The sequence below is a fragment of the Agrilus planipennis genome, unplaced genomic scaffold (assembly GCF_000699045.2).
Source record: "Agrilus planipennis isolate EAB-ADULT unplaced genomic scaffold, Apla_2.0 scaffold280, whole genome shotgun sequence".
In the NCBI taxonomy this organism is placed as follows: domain Eukaryota; kingdom Metazoa; phylum Arthropoda; class Insecta; order Coleoptera; family Buprestidae; genus Agrilus; species Agrilus planipennis.
In genome coordinates this window covers 315915-335617 of record NW_020438973.1, presented here as the reverse complement: position 1 = coordinate 335617, position 19703 = coordinate 315915, and the positions used below count along the sequence as shown (strand labels likewise).

The 19703-nt window shown below is 35.5% G+C and overlaps 1 protein-coding gene across 2 annotated transcripts in view; it reads left to right on the top strand.

The window, feature by feature from the left end:
* The first annotated feature begins 11919 nt into the window (after positions 1–11919).
* Positions 11920–19703, top strand: part of LOC108742315 (histone demethylase UTY) — a 24816-nt gene continuing 17032 nt past the window's right edge. The window contains exons 1-2 of one of the 2 annotated variants that reach the window (XM_018477488.1): positions 11920–12094; positions 16401–16626. In XM_018477488.1, the coding sequence (XP_018332990.1) occupies positions 11935–12094; positions 16401–16626 (386 nt within the window). In that variant the 5' untranslated portion in view covers positions 11920–11934. Of the gene's footprint in view, positions 12095–16400; positions 16627–19703 lie in introns of those variants that run through there. The other variant, XM_018477489.1, reaches the window with a different exon arrangement.

The following is a 19703-nucleotide window of genomic DNA, read 5'->3' as shown; positions in this document are numbered from 1 at the left end:
TGTAAATGGTTATTTTGAGGAGCTTGACGAATCAGTCTATAGAGATGGCATTAATAGACTGGAACACCGCTATGAGAAATGTATCAGCCTTGGAGGAGATTATGTTGAGAAATAAAAAAAAAAAATTTTTAAAAACCTTGTTTTTCTTGGTCAGGCCGGAAACTTATCAATCCACCCTCGTATATGTTCACATTTTAGTACTCCATTTGATCTATAGAACATTTGATCGCTATAAACGAACTGTTTAATTCTCAGATGACAACATTTTATATCATAAGTTTTTTATGGACCTGTATAGTCCATCACTGGCCCTGCCTACTGCAATTTTTCTTGTAACTACGCTGTAAATACATGTGAATTTAGACAAATTAATTGATAGATTAAAAATTCTGTTGTAATGCCATGTCTGATAAATCGTCATCCATTTAGTTAAATTGATTAGGAATTCCAAAAACTACTACAGTAGTTTTCTTTAGTATTAGTTATATTTACATGTGCAATTTTAATTGTGCGTTAGTCAACAAATATCTTGTAGGACCTTATTTTATGTACTAACGATTAATGTTTTATTAATTGCGAAAAGTATCTGACTGCTGAAAACCAGATTCCATTGGAGATACGCTATACTTGCTTTTCGAACTGGAACCTACAACTCTACGCTTTCTTTCCTATGCTTTGTGATGCCGACGATTGTTATTTTTTTATAACCCACTCTTACCACTTTACCGCTTTTCTTTTCTTCATTAGTAAGCTTGGCTAGGTTACGTTGTGTTTGACAATCCTTTAAGGTACGATCATTTGAGAAATAGCTGCCCTCGTAACTTATTTTTGCATATAATTACGAGCTTCTTGTCTTCACTACTCTTCATTTTAGCACTACAAAACCTGGACATTTTTTGTTTTTTTGTAAACAACAGTTAAGAGAACGTTAATTCATTTTGTGTAAATTCGCTGATTTCTTTGTTTAAATCATTAGTCCCATTTTACCTCAAACAGATATATAGATCTTCAGACGGTCAGCTCTTTTCTAAGAACTACAAAAACCCTTTCGGTCATCTTTTTATAAATTTTGATTAGCTTCTTCTTTTCGTTGTTGTCTTTATCTATTTTGTCATTTAGGTCGTTGAATTTGAGCTCAGTTTGATGCTATTTAACTACATTGTTTACGTTAAAGATTCATCCTCATCGTCTTGACTTCTGTAAACAATCTGTCCATAGTGCAGCGATGCTATTGTATTTCCCTCACTAGCGCTGCTTATTCCTTCTGTTTTCTCCTTATTTATGAAATCTTTAGTCTTTACCTTTCTTTACTTTGCCGTATTAAAAAGAAAGAACATTATTATCACGTGCTGAAATAATTATTGCCTATCCACGTTACAATCCGTACTTAAATGTATGTTTTATTCGCGTTACTTTCGTAAAATCGTCCATTAAATCACACACCAACAACGATAATCAAGCACAAAACGATAACATCAAAACGATATGCAAGCGTCCCAATCCCAATCAATCAACTTTTGAATTCTACCCGGCATCAATTTATTTGAACAGTAACTTCCTAAAAGTCCAAAGTCAAACGTTTTTATTAATTCAATTAAAGCTTAGTGATGGCGTCATATTAATTTGCCACGAGGGCAAGGTGAAAAATTCTTAGTTTGACAGTGAAAGCCTGCGATTTTTAGTTAAAAAATTATTTTATTTTTCTACATAATCTCGCTTGACTTCAACACACTTGGTCTAACATTTCTCCAACATCAGTATTCTTTTTCGTTGAGTGAGAGTCTGGAATCCATCCATTGGACGGACATCCCAGAAACAAATTTCTTCAAGTACGGGTATAGGTGGAAGTCTGAAGATGCCAAATGAGGAGAATATTGTATCAATATTGTATGAATTGTACCCCAAATCCCGCAGTTTTCCCATCGTCAACACGCTTTTGTGAGTAGGTGCGTTGTTCTAGTCAAAGATGATTTTGTTCTTCTTCAAGTCAGACTTCTCGCGAATTTTAGCATCCAGCTGGTCAGGAAGAGTGGAGTAATATTCGCCTGTAATTATTCTGCCCTTTCCAAGGCAACAATTAACAAAAGCCCTTTCGCCTCCAAAAACACACTTACCATGACCTTTCCAACAGATGCTCTTTCTTTTGAACCACCGGCTTCCACCCACTTTTTCGACTGCTGTTTCGTTTCTGGCGTGTAGTGGTGGACCCATGTTTAATCCATGATGAAAAATCGCAACATAAGATCGATTGGATTCCTATTCAATCAGTTCAAACATTGCTGGCAATGTTGTTTGCGCATTTGCTTTTGATCGGATGTCAGTAAATGCGGCATCCATCTTCCGCAGAGCTTTCGCATTCCTCATTCTTTGCACAACATGTTTTACAGCCTTTCTTCCGATATCCTTACCGCGTCAGTTATGTCACTCGCTTATCGTCCAACACGATACCGTGCACTTTTTCGATGGTTCTCGGTGTGGTTGTGATTTTGGGTCATCTTTGAAGGACGTGCGACACGTTTAAATTCAGCTGCCCACTTTTTAACGGTTGGTATCGAAGGAACAGTGTCCCTGTAAACTTTTGTCAACTTCGGATGAATTTCCTTAAGGGTTAATCCATCCAAAACGAAAAATCTTATGGCCGCATCATATTCAGGTTTATTTTTATTTTAACAAAAAACACGCAAGATGTCTACTGCAAAGATTCGTGAAGGTAAACAAACTACTTGAAAGAACAAGCTGAACTAATGACATGTCTGGTCGATAACTTTTTATCTTACCCTCCTATTTAGTTGTTGCTATTCAAAGTTTCACATTTTTGCTAAATATTGCTACTTAAAAGTTAGTATGATTTTTTAAATTATTGTAAAGAACGCAGGGAAATTATTTAACATACGTACAGGAAAATATTGATGAATAAACAAAAAATAACCTTGATGATCAAATCTCTGATTCGCCATCTTTGATTAAATCGTAGTTGCAGCAAAATTTAAAGTCTGGTTCGTTTGTGGTTTATTGATTTTATAATGCTTTATCTTCTTTACGGTTACTTCAATACCAGAGAATCACAATTAGTATGATTATCCATGATAGAATTTTGTGTACCGATACCTTTAGGAAGACTACGCGCACAATGGGAAAGTAAACAGAACTGAAGCGAAGAGAAGCGTGGAAAAAAATCTCGTTCAACGTGCACTTGACCGAAGTTTCACTGCCGAAATTTTTTGATGGTGATAATAATAGTTAAGTCGAGAGAAGTAAAAGTCAATTTAATAACTGAATAAAGATGTATTCATTTATACATCAATTCATTTATGGTCTTTTTTAGCACTTTAATTTTTTAATTTTACAGAAAGCTTCCACCAAGTAGATGTAAATTTAATTATCCAGTATGAAATCGTCAAATCACCCCACATACATGTGATAATTATAATTATTACGAAAATAAAGTGTTTCCGGGAAACCAACACGCATTAGAGAGCGCTTGTCGGAAGCGTGGCGAAGGGCGACGAAAAATATGCTAGGGTGACAGTTCCAAACAGGTCTCTGCGCTTCTGTTTACCGCACTTTCGACAAATTAGGGCAACATTGTTAAATTCAAGGAAAAATATTTTTTCCGCGCTTCTCTTCCCATCGCTTCGGTTCTGTTCGGTTCTTCATAGTGTTATTTGGCCTATTCATCAATATACCATAATACACCATTTAAAAATATTAAAAAAAAAAACGTGTAGAAATGGTGGTGTATTGAAAAAATATATCCCGCAAAATTGACGAGCCATACATTGAGTCCTCCAGCCGCTATATCTTCAATTCACTAGTATATGAAAATTTTTTACAAACAAGCTGTATTTTGCACAATTGTCAATTATTTACTTATATGTATAACAAAATGCCCATACTGTCCGACAAATATCATGCGCCAATTTTTCAACGCTCCATTATAAGTTGTCGATTTTATGAGCACATATTCTATGATTACCAACTGTGGAAGGGTAGACATGAGTAGTGAGGATACAGGGTTGCTGGTTCACCTCGTCGATCTATCCATCAACATCTTACCACTTTTTGACTGTTAACAGGTTTAGGTATAGGTGAATCCTCATTTGGAACCGAGCGGCATGGCCTAGAGGTCTGGAGCATTCGGGAGGACGCCGGTTCGATTCCGGGTCCGTCTGCCTTGGTCCAAGTTTTTCTGTGGTATCCTTGGATCACCTAGGCAAATGCTGAGGCAGTAATATTCCACAGATAATCTTTCATTCTCTTCTGTCTTCATTTCGTCCATCTCATCTTTCTCACCCGAACCACCACCCACCCATTCCCACGATTCCTGAAAGCAGGCTGAAGAGGGCTTTCTGCCCTACCTTCCGGCGTAGTCCGGAGGGACTGCCCGCCCACCAGCATTACTGGCTGGTGGGAATGAAACACCCAAAAGTTTTTTTTTTTTTGACAGTCTATCTTTAATTAATCGTAGAGCTAATACAGCTTTCGTTTGAGCACTTCCGTGTGGTATGTCCAGACGCCTTCCGCTCATTTGAAGAGGTTAGAACACCCCCTCTTGAAACAATACCCGAAGCCCTTGTTGAAGACCCTCTGAAATTTTGCTAAACGAGATGTCCCTAAAATATCTAAAAATAGTTTTCTCTAAAAGTGTAGGTATGTTTGCAGATTTTGTTTCAATTGTCTATTAAATTATATCCGTAGATGTCGCAAGAACGTTGGCAGAAGTTGGAAGAAGAGACAAAATAGATATTCATGAATAAATAAGTAATTTTTGAAAAAAAAAAATTTGCGATACTTTTTGAACCGACATCATACGTGCTACTGTGCGCTCCAAACTTAAAGTCGACTTCATTTGTTTAGTTTCTTTTTAATAATTATTGTGCATTAAAATGGTGCCATTGTAAACTCTCCTAAACTCTAAGAAACAAATGTTATTTTAAAAATAATTTTTTAAATTACTTCAGTGGAACTGTTAAGACCTACCTCCACTGTGGAAAAAGAAACAGAACCGTAGCCCTGAGAAGCGCAAAAAAAATATATTTTATTTATTCTGAAAGATTTGGGCGAAGTCGAAAACGCGGCAACCTGTCTGGAATTATTTTCTTAGATCACCTACACTACATTTAATTTTCGTGACAATTATCACTTTCAACGGGTGTTATAGCGATTTCATATTTTTTAAGTTAAGATATTTAGTTTCATTAATTGAATCTACTTCTACTTAGTGGAAATTATTACTATAATTATAAAATTAGAAATTTAACCTTTTCTTTTTTGTACATCCTTCAACCAAACATAGAAATAAAAAAAATACATTTTCTTCGTCTGAATTTATTTTGCCTACTAATAATAATAATTCTTTCAAATTTATCTTGCTGAATCTGTTACTCTTAACATATTATTGCTATTTTTAAAAAATGGCGGTAGCCAAATTTCGTCCGAGTGCACGTCAAACAAGATTTTTCTCCGCGCTTCAGTTTGCTTCGCATCCCCATAGTGCCCATTAACGTTTAAGATCATCGGAAAGTTCCGATTTTTTGTGAATTAAAAAAATATACTCTGAGCCACTTGGATATTAAGATTATTGAAATTATCAGCTTAAGTAAATTAAGACTTGCTATGCAATATGTGACAATTTCAAGTGAATGCGAATGCAGCTTAATAATAATCAAGATAATTTCGTTTCATAATATAAGTTGCAACACGGCGTTCAGCAGCGACAATACTGCAGTTCTTCGGCTCGCAGAGTTGCTTTTAGTAACTTAAAAATCGTACCACAAGAAAAAAATCGTATTATCTTCAGAACTATGCATAGAACGGCAATTTCTATTTTAATTTGGAGCAGTTCCTGAAAAAAAAAATACTTTTAACAACTTTCACAAACTTAGTTCATGCGACTTATTCCAAATTTCATGTATTCACATATCTACTATCTTATATTTTATTGATTATTTTTTCCCGGTAAATTGATCAATCTATCTCTTCAAAAATTGAAAAAGGTGTTGCACCAATCAAAATTAAACTTATTGAAGACAAAATAAAACACTAAAAATGAAAGAATGAGACGTATATAACGCAGAGGACAGCTACAAGTTCACGAAAATCCAGCTTGGTAATTCTCGGTAAACCGTACCGTAATGTCTCAATTTTATCCAAACGCTGGGGTGGATACCATAATAGTAACATCCACTACAGCATCAATTAGTTTGCCAAAGAGGATCGATAAAGATAACTTCGCTTGGGTTACTAAAACTGGCTACAAGGAAGATGGCAAACGACTGAGCCAGATAGAAGTAATACAAATTTTGGCACGTTAGAGTGAGACAGCGACCCCAGATGGAGAACAAATTGTGACGAGTTTCTGTCATCCATTTCTTCACGTTCAAAGAGACGCTTGATCTTCTGTTTGTGGTTGACACTCGAGCATTAACTCCACTTCCACTGTAGTGTTCTTATCCCAAGCTGGCTGGTTTGTTAACACGTCACACAATTGCATTGCCTATTTCACCTCAAAATGCCCGGCGACATACCCGAACTTGGCATCACTTGTATTTATTCCCGTCATTGAAACTAATTCTCAATTTGAACAAGCCACATTTCGATCTTCGACCAAGAAAGGTGTTACGTTATCTTCTTAAAAATAGAACGGGGTGTTACATCTACATATTGAGTTAATCCATTTGTTTGACTTGAAAATGTATGTCCTTTTTGATGTATGTTGTAAACCATTCAATTTGCTAAAATCATTTTAATTTCAAATGTCTCTGGTAGTGCAGCAAAATTTTAGCAGCGTAGATAGGGAACAGAGAAGAAGAAACAGAAAGAAGAATGTTGTAGTTTCAAGAAAAAGATAAAGAAGTATGGAAAAATATATTAAGCAAAAGAAAAGAAACAAGGAAGTATCAAAAAGAACAATAATGAAAATGATTAAGAGGTGTATTAAAGCGGAACTGATGGATGGAATGTATGAATGGTTGTATGGAACAGCTAAAGGACAAATTGAAAGGTGAAACTAAAGAAATGTTTATGGAGGAGATAAAAGACGATAAAAATAAGGAGTAAAAATGGATGTTATATAGGACCAGACAGAAAAAACATATCGAGAGGGAGTTAGGAAAGAAAAAACAAAATTGAAAAAAGACTGCATATAATGGTGTTTGTAATAGATTTGAGGGAGGATGAATGGAAAACAATTACAAAACAAAAGGTATAATAAAGATGATAGTTAATATACGAGAAGTCTAGAAACTGTGTGTAGGAGTGTATGGAGCAAAGAAAAGGTGGCAAGAAAAAATGGAAATAATGAGGAATTGTAAAATCCTGAAAAGAATTAGTCAAATGGTTACAGAAGAAAAAGAGAAAACTCCGGTAAGAGGAGGTAGTGAAAGTGGGATATAAGAAGATTGTTATTGGGAATAAACTTTGGAAATGGGATGAAGAATAAATGGAGATGGTAAAGGCAGACTAAAACAAGACAAGCGAGTAGAATACAAAGGTAGAAAGTGGAGTAAATGAAAAAAAAAAAAGATGAACCTTATTGCGTGGAATGTAGCGGGTGCAAAGAACAAGGAAAGGGCGCTTTGGGATATGTTAAAAGGGTATGAAATAATTCTATTAAGTGAAAACGTGAGTGGAATCTAAAGATAAAGTGTAAATAAAAAACTTTTAGATGACAAGTACAATTGGAATGTTATATGTGCGGTAAGAATAGAACAAAGAGGTAGAGCTGAAGGGGCAACGATAGTGGCTATAAAAAAAGGAAGAGGGTTAAGTTGAAAGAAATAGAAATTGTAGTGATCTTGATAGAAGGGATAGAACTAAAGAGAAGGTGGATAATAATAGTTGTGCCTAAATGAAGGAAAACCCAGAAAATTAACAATAATAGAAGAGCAAATGGTATTAAATGTTATTAACCGCCGCACTACTTTTGCGTTTAATACAAATTTCAATCTCTTATACGAGGGTGGATTGATAAGTTTCCGGCCTAACCAAGAGATGACGCCACTAGGCCTACCTTGAGGTGACATTCTATAGTACCATCCTTGGATAGCTTGTAGCTATAGTTTCAGCCCGATCTCCTTGCTAGTGTAGGTTTGACAGCACGCTGAACAAGACGCCTCTGTGGTTTTCGTAAAAATGGAAAAGCAGGAAAATCGTGCTGTCATCAAATACTTTTATTTGAAGGGGTTAACGCCGAAGGAAATTAAAAAAGAGATGGACTCAACACTGGGGACATCCTCCCCGTCATATTCAACCGTTAAGCAGTGGGTTTCCGAGTTTAAAAAGGGTCGTGTGAGCACCTCTGATGGGCCTCGCTCAGGACGCCCCGTTGAGGTCACAACTCCAGATATGATCGAAAAAATTCATCAAATAGTGCTGGGAGACCGCAGATTGAAAGTGCGTGAGATAGCTGAGACCTGTAAGATGTCATATGAACGTGTGCAACATATTTTGCACCAACATTTGCATATGGAAAAGCTCTGTGCAAGATGGGTGCCGCGTTTGCTAACAGCCGACCAAAAATTGATTCGAAAAAACATTTCTACCGCAAATTTGTCATTGTATAAGCGTAATCCAAGCGAATTTTTGCGTCGATTCGTAACCGTTGACGAAACGTGGGTCCACCACTACACTCCTGAAACCAAAGAACAGTCTAAACAGTGGATTGGACCAGGGGAACCAACTCCAAAGAAGGCAAAAACAATTTTTTCGGCGAACAAGGTTATGGCTACTGTTTTTTGGGATGCAAGAGGTATTATATACATTGATTACCTTGCAAAGGGTAATACTATCACTGGTCAATACTACGCAGACTTATTGCAACGTTTGAGCCACGAGGTGAAAATTAAACGACCTCATCTGGCGAAGAAAAAAATCTTGTTTCATCACGATAACGCACCAGCGCACACGTCAATCGTTGCGACGGCTAAAATCAACGATCTAAAGTTTGAATTGATGCCGCACCCTCCTTACTCTCCAGACCTAGCCCCGAGTGACTATTTTCTGTTCCCTAATCTCAAAAAATGGCTTGGCGGTAAGAGATTTGCGGACAATGAAGAAGTAATCGAAGCTGTAAATGGTTATTTTGAGGAGCTTGACGAATCAGTCTATAGAGATGGCATTAATAGACTGGAACACCGCTATGAGAAATGTATCAGCCTTGGAGGAGATTATGTTGAGAAATAAAAAAAAAAAATTTTTAAAAACCTTGTTTTTCTTGGTCAGGCCGGAAACTTATCAATCCACCCTCGTATGTTAATAATTAAAATAGCTAACAATATCAAATTTCAAGGGCATAATGAAAATATTGAGTACTACACAAAATCGTATAAAAACAAAAAAAAAAAGAAATTTTAATTTAATGTTACAAGAAATGGAGTAAAAGTTGTTGATTTTCAAAATGTGTATATGTAACATTTTTTTACTGCGTACTTTTATTTTCGGTGTTCCATTTATAAGTATATCTTTATTGAGCAGGCTAATTGCTTCCTGTTTTGACTACGTGGCGTTGGAAAATTGTAACACAAAAATAATTTAAAATAATGCCTACATTTTTGTGCTTACGCTTACATTCTGTCAACTTTTTATTGAATCCCAAAGCAGTCCAGAAATAGCTCCGAAATAAGTGGAGAAAACGATTGCAAGAAACACAGTCAAAAACTGTTTACATAGATCTTAATTAAGTGACAAAAATAATCTAATATGAAAAATATAAATAAAAAGATCCTATTTTAACAATTTCTTTACGTTGTCTGTGGCACGCATCATTGTCCTTTTTTTACTTTGTTTAATCAGTACTAACTTGCCTGCGGCGTCGTTCATGTAGTCCAGCGTTTTAGTGCGTTATAAGGGAATATAGGTATGATAAAATTAATAACTTTTACACGTTAATGATGTACAATGCCTTCCTTAACTGATACATTTCCGATCAACTGACATAACGGCTATTGTCGTATTATTTATTATTTTTGTAACTTTGGTAACTATGACTCCTTAATTCAAGTCCATTTCCCGATTCCGTCTTCCTGCTGTCCTGAAGGTCACTAGAATGTGCTAACTGTTATCTTAGTTCGGAAACTGCAAAAAACTCACAAATCCAACCCCCACATCGGAACGTATGAGTAATACATTTGTAATTTGTAGTAAACTTATAGTGAAACAATTAATTTTGTAGAGCCTATAGATCTCGAAAAATCGATTGATCTGCTGACATGATCATGTTGTGTCCTATGTCTAGATAACACATGGTTGAAATTGTACAGAGACAAACTAATTTTGTTTCGATATTTTTTACTCCTTTCATTGTTGTTCGCTAATAGATCAGTTTATGCGTCGGAGAAAGGGGAAGTTCTCGAGTTTTAATAACTCACAATTATCAACACTATTTTCTTTAAAATTCATGACAAGCTGGCATATGTCACCGAAAATTTCAGGATGTAAGACATTTATTGTGCCGGTAAATAGAAGAATTAAAAAAAAAAAAACGTAAGTATCATATTAAGTGAGCAAAACCAATACTTAGCACTTAAGACTAAGACCAAGACCGAAACTATATAAGCAAGACTAAGACCAAATTTAGAAGTATTTGGGCAAGACCAATACCAAGACTGGGACAGTCTTGTTCATCACTAATGCCAGCAGATCATCCAATTTCATATATTCGTTTTAGCCGATCTCGGGGTCTAATTTACATCATATTTTGTCACCAATTTGTATTTTTATTTAATTTAATTTAATTTTAAAATTGATATATGTCACACGCAGCAGAAAAACTTAACACTTACAAATTAGATACCTACCAGTTAGAACTTGGAATCGGGTGAAAAGGATATGTGATCTGATGATGCGGTATTATGCTAGCAACAAATCATCCGATTTACCGCGATTAATAGTCTATACAAAAGTAATCCTTTAACTAAAATTCACTAAAGAGTGATTACAAAATTTGATGCCATTTAGAGCCTGAAATTGGCTGGAAGGAATGTGATTTGCCAGTATAATATCAAGCTAGCAGCAGATCATCCAATTTCTCGGTATCAAAAGGCTCTACAAATACGACGCCAATTAGAGCCCCACATCAACTGAAATGAATATAGGTACATATGTAATCTGCTAGCATGAAATCGATTAAGATGTGTAAAATGGTTTGTTAAAACTATTTCCGTACCTCAATGAAAAATGCACATACTTTTTAATTTACGATCTCAAATACAAAATAGTTTCCCCTTTTGTATTTTAAATGCTAACTGCATATTTTCAAAATGCTTTTTTTTAATAAACTGTTCTTTATCCATTTAGCAATACGTAATAAAGGTTTTTTAAGAAAACGTTTTTACTGTTGGGTATTTGTTTTACTCTGAATTGGTATCATCGTTTAAGTATTAAAGTTTTTCTAAGTCATTAGTAGTGTTTGCACTGCACCCACTGCTACTAACATTGAGTAAGATTCTTTTTTTTTTCTGTTTCAAGTGATCTTTACCGTTAAAGATTAGAGCTAAAATAGGGTTGTACGTAATGTTATTGATGTAAACCCAAAATCAAGCTTCTTATATCAAAAAAATTTGCAACCTTGCTTTGATTTTGAATCTATAGTTTCTTTAGCTTTAGGTTCGTCTAATGAGTGAAGTTTTTGAAACCGTTTAAGATTTTTTGATTATATAACTATTAGCACATCACAATATCTTGTAGTTTTCATGTGCTTTCACGACCGGAGCCCATCAATTAGATATTGTTTTCCGGGCTATATAACCGCAGCCCAAGGAAGTTCGAAATATTTCTTGAAAATTCTTCTTGAGGCATTAATACATAAATAAAATTACCTATAAATATACATATGTACACCCAAATTCATAAAAACAATTCTTCATCCTAAGATGAATATTTTTATTCGTACTGATGAAATATTTATCTGGTCACGTTTACTTCGTTTATCTTGTTATGCTACAATTTTTATTTTTATTTGTTCTAGTAAAATTCCATATTGCTCATCTTTTCGAGGTCCAAGGGAAATTAAAAGGAGCCAAGGAACGTTATGAGTTACTATTACGGGACAAAAACATCAGTGCCTCATTAAGAGCGGATATTTTTAGACAATTAGGTAAGAAATCTCTTTTTCGGTTTTGTAAATAGTTATTTACACATAATTTTTTCATTATGACTACAATTATGAATATACGTTAATACTATAAAATGTATACCACAAGGTTACCCTCACAAAATATATTTATATTAAGTAGGATTGTACTGTAATGGGGGTCGATCATATATTACGTGACGCTTTTTTGCCACTTTTGGAACCCTGATTCCTTTGCCACGTATCATTACGCAGTTACGAGTACTTCTTTCTTTTTCTAACTTAGTCCCCACCGAATCGTTCTGATATCAAGGTTATCTTCCCTGTCTTTGAGTTCTATTTCTTCCCATCCCTTCCGTTCCTGTTATTGTTGATTATTTTCATTATTACATCAGCCATCAGAGCTCAAAAGGCTAGAGTGCTGACCGCCGACGTTTCTAGTTAAAAACTAGGTTAGGTTTTAAACGATGCAAACATTAGAATGCAAAACTTCGATGTGTAGTCGAACATTAAAAACAGTGCAAGTTTGGGTTGGTGAACTCAGATAAATTCCTGTTTTGTTTTTTATAACAATAACGAATCCAACTGCCGATGAAAAGCGTGTGTTAAGTGTGTTAAAATCGATGCTAGGCCATAAGGGTATTTGAGTAACCTTACCGCGGTTCAGTTATAGAACGGTTTGGACAAAGTGTGCGAAAATTTACGCAGCCCTGTAAATTCACGAGTTCGGACAAATCCACGGTTAGTCGTTAATGGCGACAAATGATCCAAGGTTCCCACCGTATCCTGGTCCTTAATTTCAACACCAACGCGTTATTTTTGGTGGATATTGTCGCCGATTTTCGTGTTTTTCCACGCTCCTGCATCCAATAACCCCAAGAAAGGAGTACCTACATACAAACTTTCTGCGGCAAAACGGTACGCTTACTGCAACGTACTGCACAAGAACCAAAACGCTTAGCCTAGGTCTCCGAAGAGGCCTCACATGAAGGCTTATAGTCGCAGATGTTAGCAGGCCCATCCTTGGGATTGATTTTCTCTTACATCAATCGCATGACTAAAATAGTACGAGATCAAGCAGCTGAGTGTAAAGTACCGATGGTGAAAATTATAAATGGATCATCGCCATACGTGGACGTGTCGGATATCGTGCGCTCGAACGGAGTTTTGCGAAGGCAAAACACCGTATCCAACACCACACCAAGGCGACGCATAAACCCCGATCGTTTGCTTCAGATTGTTCACAGGCTGTTAAACGGAGAATCGATGCTGAAATTAGGGACCATCAGGCGACGAACGACGTCTATGCGGCGATACAAAGGGCTCAAAGCGCGGATCGTACCAGATCGATGTATCCATGATTCTTCACACCTGGATGAAAAAAACGATGTTTTCAACTATCGACCTGGTTAAAGTTTATCATCAAATAGATGACATCTGCGAAACACCCATAGCAATGCCCTTCGGACTATTTAAGTTCCTCTTTATGTCTTTCGGTCTACGAACCGCGGCACAGACTTTTCATCGCTTCATTGATGAAGTACTGTACGGCTTGAACTTCTATAATGTGTATATAGACGACATATTGACGTCATCAACAATGGCACGAAGAACATCTCGCCCACCTGGAATCCCTATTCCGTCGCCTTTAGAAGTACTGGGTCATAATCAAATCTGCCAAATGCAAGTATTTCGTCGCCTTGTAAGGGCTCGTTTTCGGCAATATCCTGCTGATACTTATCAGTAGGGCAGAATAAAGCGGCACCACCAAAACTAATTAGCAGTGCATTTAGTTGAGATAAGAACGCATAGACGTTTAATTTGTGGGAATTTTAAAACTAATTTTTACTAAACTTACATCTACTGTACACCTTTAATTACAGTATATACATCGAACGAATTTGAATCTTAATGATTTGAATCTCTGATGAGAGTCTGAATGATGTGATTTTCTTCGCTTTACATGATCTGAGTCTGAATCTCAATCTATTCGCTTACATGATCTCAATCTTTATCCTTAAAACTAAGACTTAAATAAACTTAACTATGCAAATAAAGGGGGTGGAGTGTAGGAGTCCCTTCCTAAATATTATGGATGGCAAGCTTCATTGGTCATTACCACTGGGGGTGGTTCTGGTAGACACAATAGTCCTAGACTTCACCATCTGACCCAATTTCGAGTGAAAGTTTACATTTATGGAGCAATAAAATGAATCGCTTTGAGTCCTTGATGGACCTGCACATTACAAGACATGAATTTACGACAGCCTTCTTGCTGTCAACCCTAACCAATTTGTTTACCCTTTTTACTTCATAATTTATAACAGTGCCATCCATAACACTATTTTACGCATAGGCACAAAAGAAACCCTTCTCGAAATCGAAACAAAAGATTTTGATTCTTAAAGAAACTATTATTTCAAAAAAAAGCAGACGTTAAAAAGAAACTGAATTTTGAGTGAGACGAATTGATGAATAGGACTCGAACAGCAAGTTTGGACAGTCCATAGTAATATTCGTAGAATGCCTTATGAACAGCAAAGGGGTAACACTACTGTTGGAATGAATTGTATCCCTACCGCGAACAACTCTGGAAATTCTTGGGTATGGTGAAGTTTTACAGGAGATTCATTCTTAAGACAATATAAAAGGCAAGGCATCACTTACAATGGACTTCAGATGCGACCGCGGTGTTTAACGCCACTGATGACGACCTGACAACCGCGATGCTTCTCTCACATCGGATTCCCGATGTACCATGGATATTTTCTACGACGCATCAAATTCCGCAATTGGAGTGGTGATGGAACAGTTCGTCGGTGGAGCCTGACAACGGTTTGGCCTACTTTTCAAGGAAACTCAACTCAATGAAAAAGAAGTACGCCGCCTACGATAGGAAACTTCTTGCCATTTACGTGAATAAAACGTCAAGGTTTCGAATACGTCGTCGCCGACTTATTAGACAACAACTACCCTACATTGTCTACTAAGTCTTAGCTCCTTCTTTACAAATTTGAGAACACTTCTTTTTTTCCTAACTTCTTCAGTCCTGAACCGAATCCTTCTGTAAATAGATGTTGTTACTATTATTATTTATTAGTTTTATTATTGCGTCCTCCATCAGAACTCCAAAGACTAAAGCATATAACATAAATAGTATTCAATTGATGGACTTTTTTACAGTAGTCTGCAAGTCTCTCACGGAAGCGGAAGGATACAATTTTAATAATACATTCGTTAAACGGATATTATCACTTCCACAGCAGTGAAACAAAGCTTGTAGTATTTGTTGTAAACAATAAACACTGCTGCAAAACAAATGCTCCCACGAATTCAGTAAACAAGTGGTAATATCCAGCCTGTCTGCGGGTCTTTTGTTTACTGCATTCCTGCTCCTTTACAATTTTTAATACTAATATAGTTTTTTAATTTTTTTGTTTTTGTTTCAATGATCGAAGTAATGTAATGTTATTTGAAATCGTAACAGATTCCCTAATAGATGCAGAAAAAAAATTAAAAACTCGTAACACACTTCGCGTGCGTGATGTCAGACATCCAGAACTACTTTCAAATAAGTGGTTATTCCTGAATCCTGAAGAATTGAGCCTAAAAAATAATTATTATAGTGGTAGATTACCAAAAATATTTGTTATATAATTTTGAAGTACCAAAAATATTTCTTTTTATAATTTTGAAAATTCAAATTTAATGTAATATTGATCCTTTGTTGAAACATATTTTTTTTTCAACCAAATAACTTTTGGGTTTAATGTAGCATTAACTCTACAGTTCGTTTGATAGCAGTGTAGTTATTTTATTTATTCATTTTTTATATTTGTATTTCGACGAAGTTTCAGTTCATACTCGTCAAGATTTTATATAGAATTATGATTACCGAAATTTCTAACAGATTTCGAATGTTTTAATTTGCATATTTCAGTTAAAAATTTGTGGTAACTTTTTTTGATTGTATGTATTATCCAATAACGTAAGACAGGAAATTGATAACAAAATTAACGAACAAATGTCATAAGTTCGACATTATTAAAGTTGCTAACGTATCAATAATACCGTGGGAATTAATTTTATTTATATGTACCTACATTCCTATAGGTACGCATTAAAGAATTCAGTTTTTTACGTAGGTTCATTTGGTGTTTTGTACCAAATATAATATCAGTAGCAACATTTAAATTCTAATTGAAATGTCGTACTTAAAATAAAAAACTGAAAACTGACGAATTTCAAGCATCACAGAAAAAGGTGTACATTCAGACTTGAAGAGTTATGCTTAATATTGTCTTTAATACGTATCTGTTATTTTTCACAGGTTGGCTATATCACTGCCATGACATATTAGGAGATAAAAATCAACGTATTCCATTAGCTATTCACTGCCTTCAACGGGCCATCGACGCAGATCCGTACTCAGGACAAACTTTATATTTACTTGGTCGTTGTTACGCTAGTATAGGAAAAGTTCATGATGCATTTATCGCATATAGAAACTCGGTAGAGAAGTCCGAAGGCAATGCTGATACTTGGTGCTCCATAGGGTAAGATACTGCAAGGCATATTTATATCATCCATATCTGCATGATTTAATTTTAATCACGTTAAAAATTAATGAACCTCTAAATCGGCCAAGTAATCAATAAATAATAAATTCAGACAAAACTGCTACTAATTGAAATACAATGGGAACTTCAGTAATTACTTGCCACCAAAAAAGTTTTCGTTAATAAGACATGGATTCGTTAAATTTCACGCTAAAATTTAGAATGTAAAAGCTACATTTTAGGATGACCCTTAAGGTTTTTTTTGTTTTTTCTTTTTTAACGTGTGAAGAAATGATTTGTACAATGTCTGAAGAAACTTTATATAAGCATTTTTATCATTTTAATTGCTCACGCAATATTCATCATCATAAGGTCGTCAGCCCTAACACTGGTTGGACACGTACCTCCACTCTTTCCTATCGTCAGCTAATCTTCGCATTCCTCTAAAACTAGAACAACCCATATCCTTAACTATCTGCGAACAGTAATCTAATCTAGGTCTACCTTTACCCCTCCTAACTTCCGTTTCTGTCTCTAATATGTCTCTGACCAGACCTTCATGGCTGAGAAGGTGTCCTAACCTATCTCGCCTATTTCTTATTGACTTCCATAGAGTTCTCTGTTCTCTTACTCTTTCCAATACCTCTTCATTTCTAACCCATTTTTTTGAATAATAATTGTCTAGATTAGGTATTGTTACGTTGCTTAAAATATTGTTATATTGTTATACCGTACCTAGGTTTGTCTGTGCGTTTGTCTATCACTCAGTCGTGGAAAATAACGTTCAAAAGATGAGTGCAAGAAAATAAAAGGAAAAAAAAGAGAAAGATTTTGTAGAGCATTAAATAAATGTATTTAGAAGGATAATTGTTTAGAACATTAAAAAACTGGTTTTAAGTGAAGTGGTGGGGAGGAAGAACAGAGGGTGAAACTCCCTCTACACCTTGGCCCCTTCCTCTTAAAAGCAGTTTTTAATGTTCTATAAGATCATCCTTACTTCCTCTACCCATATCCTATTTTCAATGGCGTAGCGTAAATGTGTGCCACCCGGGGCGAAGCCTAAATTTAACGTCCTTCCTATTTTCCCAATTAATATCAATTTCGTTTAAATTGATAGGGATTGTAGTGAAAGCATATACTTTTAATTTAAAATATAATTTAGATAAATAGTGTTTACTATTAGCGTAAATTGAAAATATGTGGGCTTATTGCTTATTTTACATACAAATAGTTTTCCTTACAGACTGCATACATACATTAGGCATTTATAGTTTATTGAAATCGAGGAGTTTCAGGATTAGTACAATAATAAACAAAGGTGCGATCAGTGAACTGTGAAGTCCATACGGTCAACTTCCCAGTAAAAAATAATAAATAAACATTTTTTTTTAATTAAACGGAAAAACGAATGTTATGATTTTTTTTCAAAACATATTGTTATTACTACTACTTCTTCTCCAAAACATGTAGCAATGACATTGTGAGCTTCAAATTACGAAATATGTTGAAAATTACGATTTTGATTTTTGAGATCTATTACAAAAACGTCCTCCTAATGGGGAAGTTAATAAATTTCTGCAATTAAACTATCCAGGGCGCGTGGATAGGAATGAAATCTTTGCCTTTTTCCATATAGTAGAAGGTTAATAAATTACAACAAAATGTTTAATTTCTATTCAATGGATGCTAATTTAGTTAGGAACAAACACGTAAAATTAAGCTTGTGCGTTTGGAAAAGTCTCACATACCTTATTTGATGTGTATACATAATTCAGAATAGAATGAAGATTTTGAGAATTCGTCTTGGATTTTGTAAAGAATTGTAAATATTTCGATTCTTTCAATAGTGTTATCGCGTCTTTTTATTGTAAACTCTGAACCATCTAAAGTGGCGACTGAAGTAGTAAAATTTCCAGAAGATTTGTAAGCTTATTTTGTTGACTGGCATCTGCAGAAATAAGGAGAACGGTCCGAATATTAATTAGTGACAAAATTAAGGAAAAATTACCCTAATTGACTTGTCTTTGCAGCTAAAAAAAAAAATGTTGTACACCCTGTACATCTCCCATGTTTCGAAAGAGCAGAGTAATGGAGTTCGTTTGAATACACCCTTCTGAAAGTTTTCAAACTATTTTGAGCTTTGTAGCCACAGGTATATAACAGAATATAAAACGTGTTTCGTTTCAGTGGTGCCATAAAGTTGTAATTGCACTTAGGCATGAGTAAAGAGAGTCTGTTGTTGGCAGTTTTATTTCATGAGCCGCCACTTTAGGTGGCTTAGAGTTCAGCGCTAGATACATGAGTTTTTTCCCATAACTTTACAATGTTTTAAAGTATTAATAACTCAGGGTTTGCATCATTTTGCTGATAGCATTTATGAGATTTAGTATTATTTAGTACTCATTGTAAATAGAATTTGCAGTCCGCCAGGCGATTTCTATTTCTAATTTTTAGGGTTCGACCATTTGACCTTCAACTGAAAAAATGCCATTAAGCATAAGATTTACAGATTTTTACTAACACAAAAACCTGTTTTTTTGCACATCAAGATAGTAATCTTTTGGTACAAATTTTTAAAAACTAGCATTACTGCACAATGGCCCTAACTTCGTCTAATAAGAAAGAAAACATTTTTGCCAACCTCCACATTTGTGCCACCCGGAACCATGGCACCCTGTGCCCTCACTTAACGCTACGCCACTCACCATTTTCGATTTACACCTCAACCCCTCGCGCCTCAACGACTGCACCGACACCTAAAAATATATGTTTATCTTCGCCTCACGCCCACACCCTATCCACCCCTTTTTCTCACTAATCTGAGAAGGTGTCCCATCATTTGCACACACATATATATATATATATATATATATATATGTGTGTATGCATACACATGTGTGATGTGAGCGTGTGTGTGTTTTCTGTCCGAACTTTAATTGGAAGCGTTTCCAGTTGTTACTTGTCAGCTACCGACGGCTTCTGTTACGAGTTCGTTACGAAATCGGTCCATGGGAGTGGCACCTCTAATTTATTCCCAGACAACAAATTCGTTATCTGGTCGCTGTCAGATCATT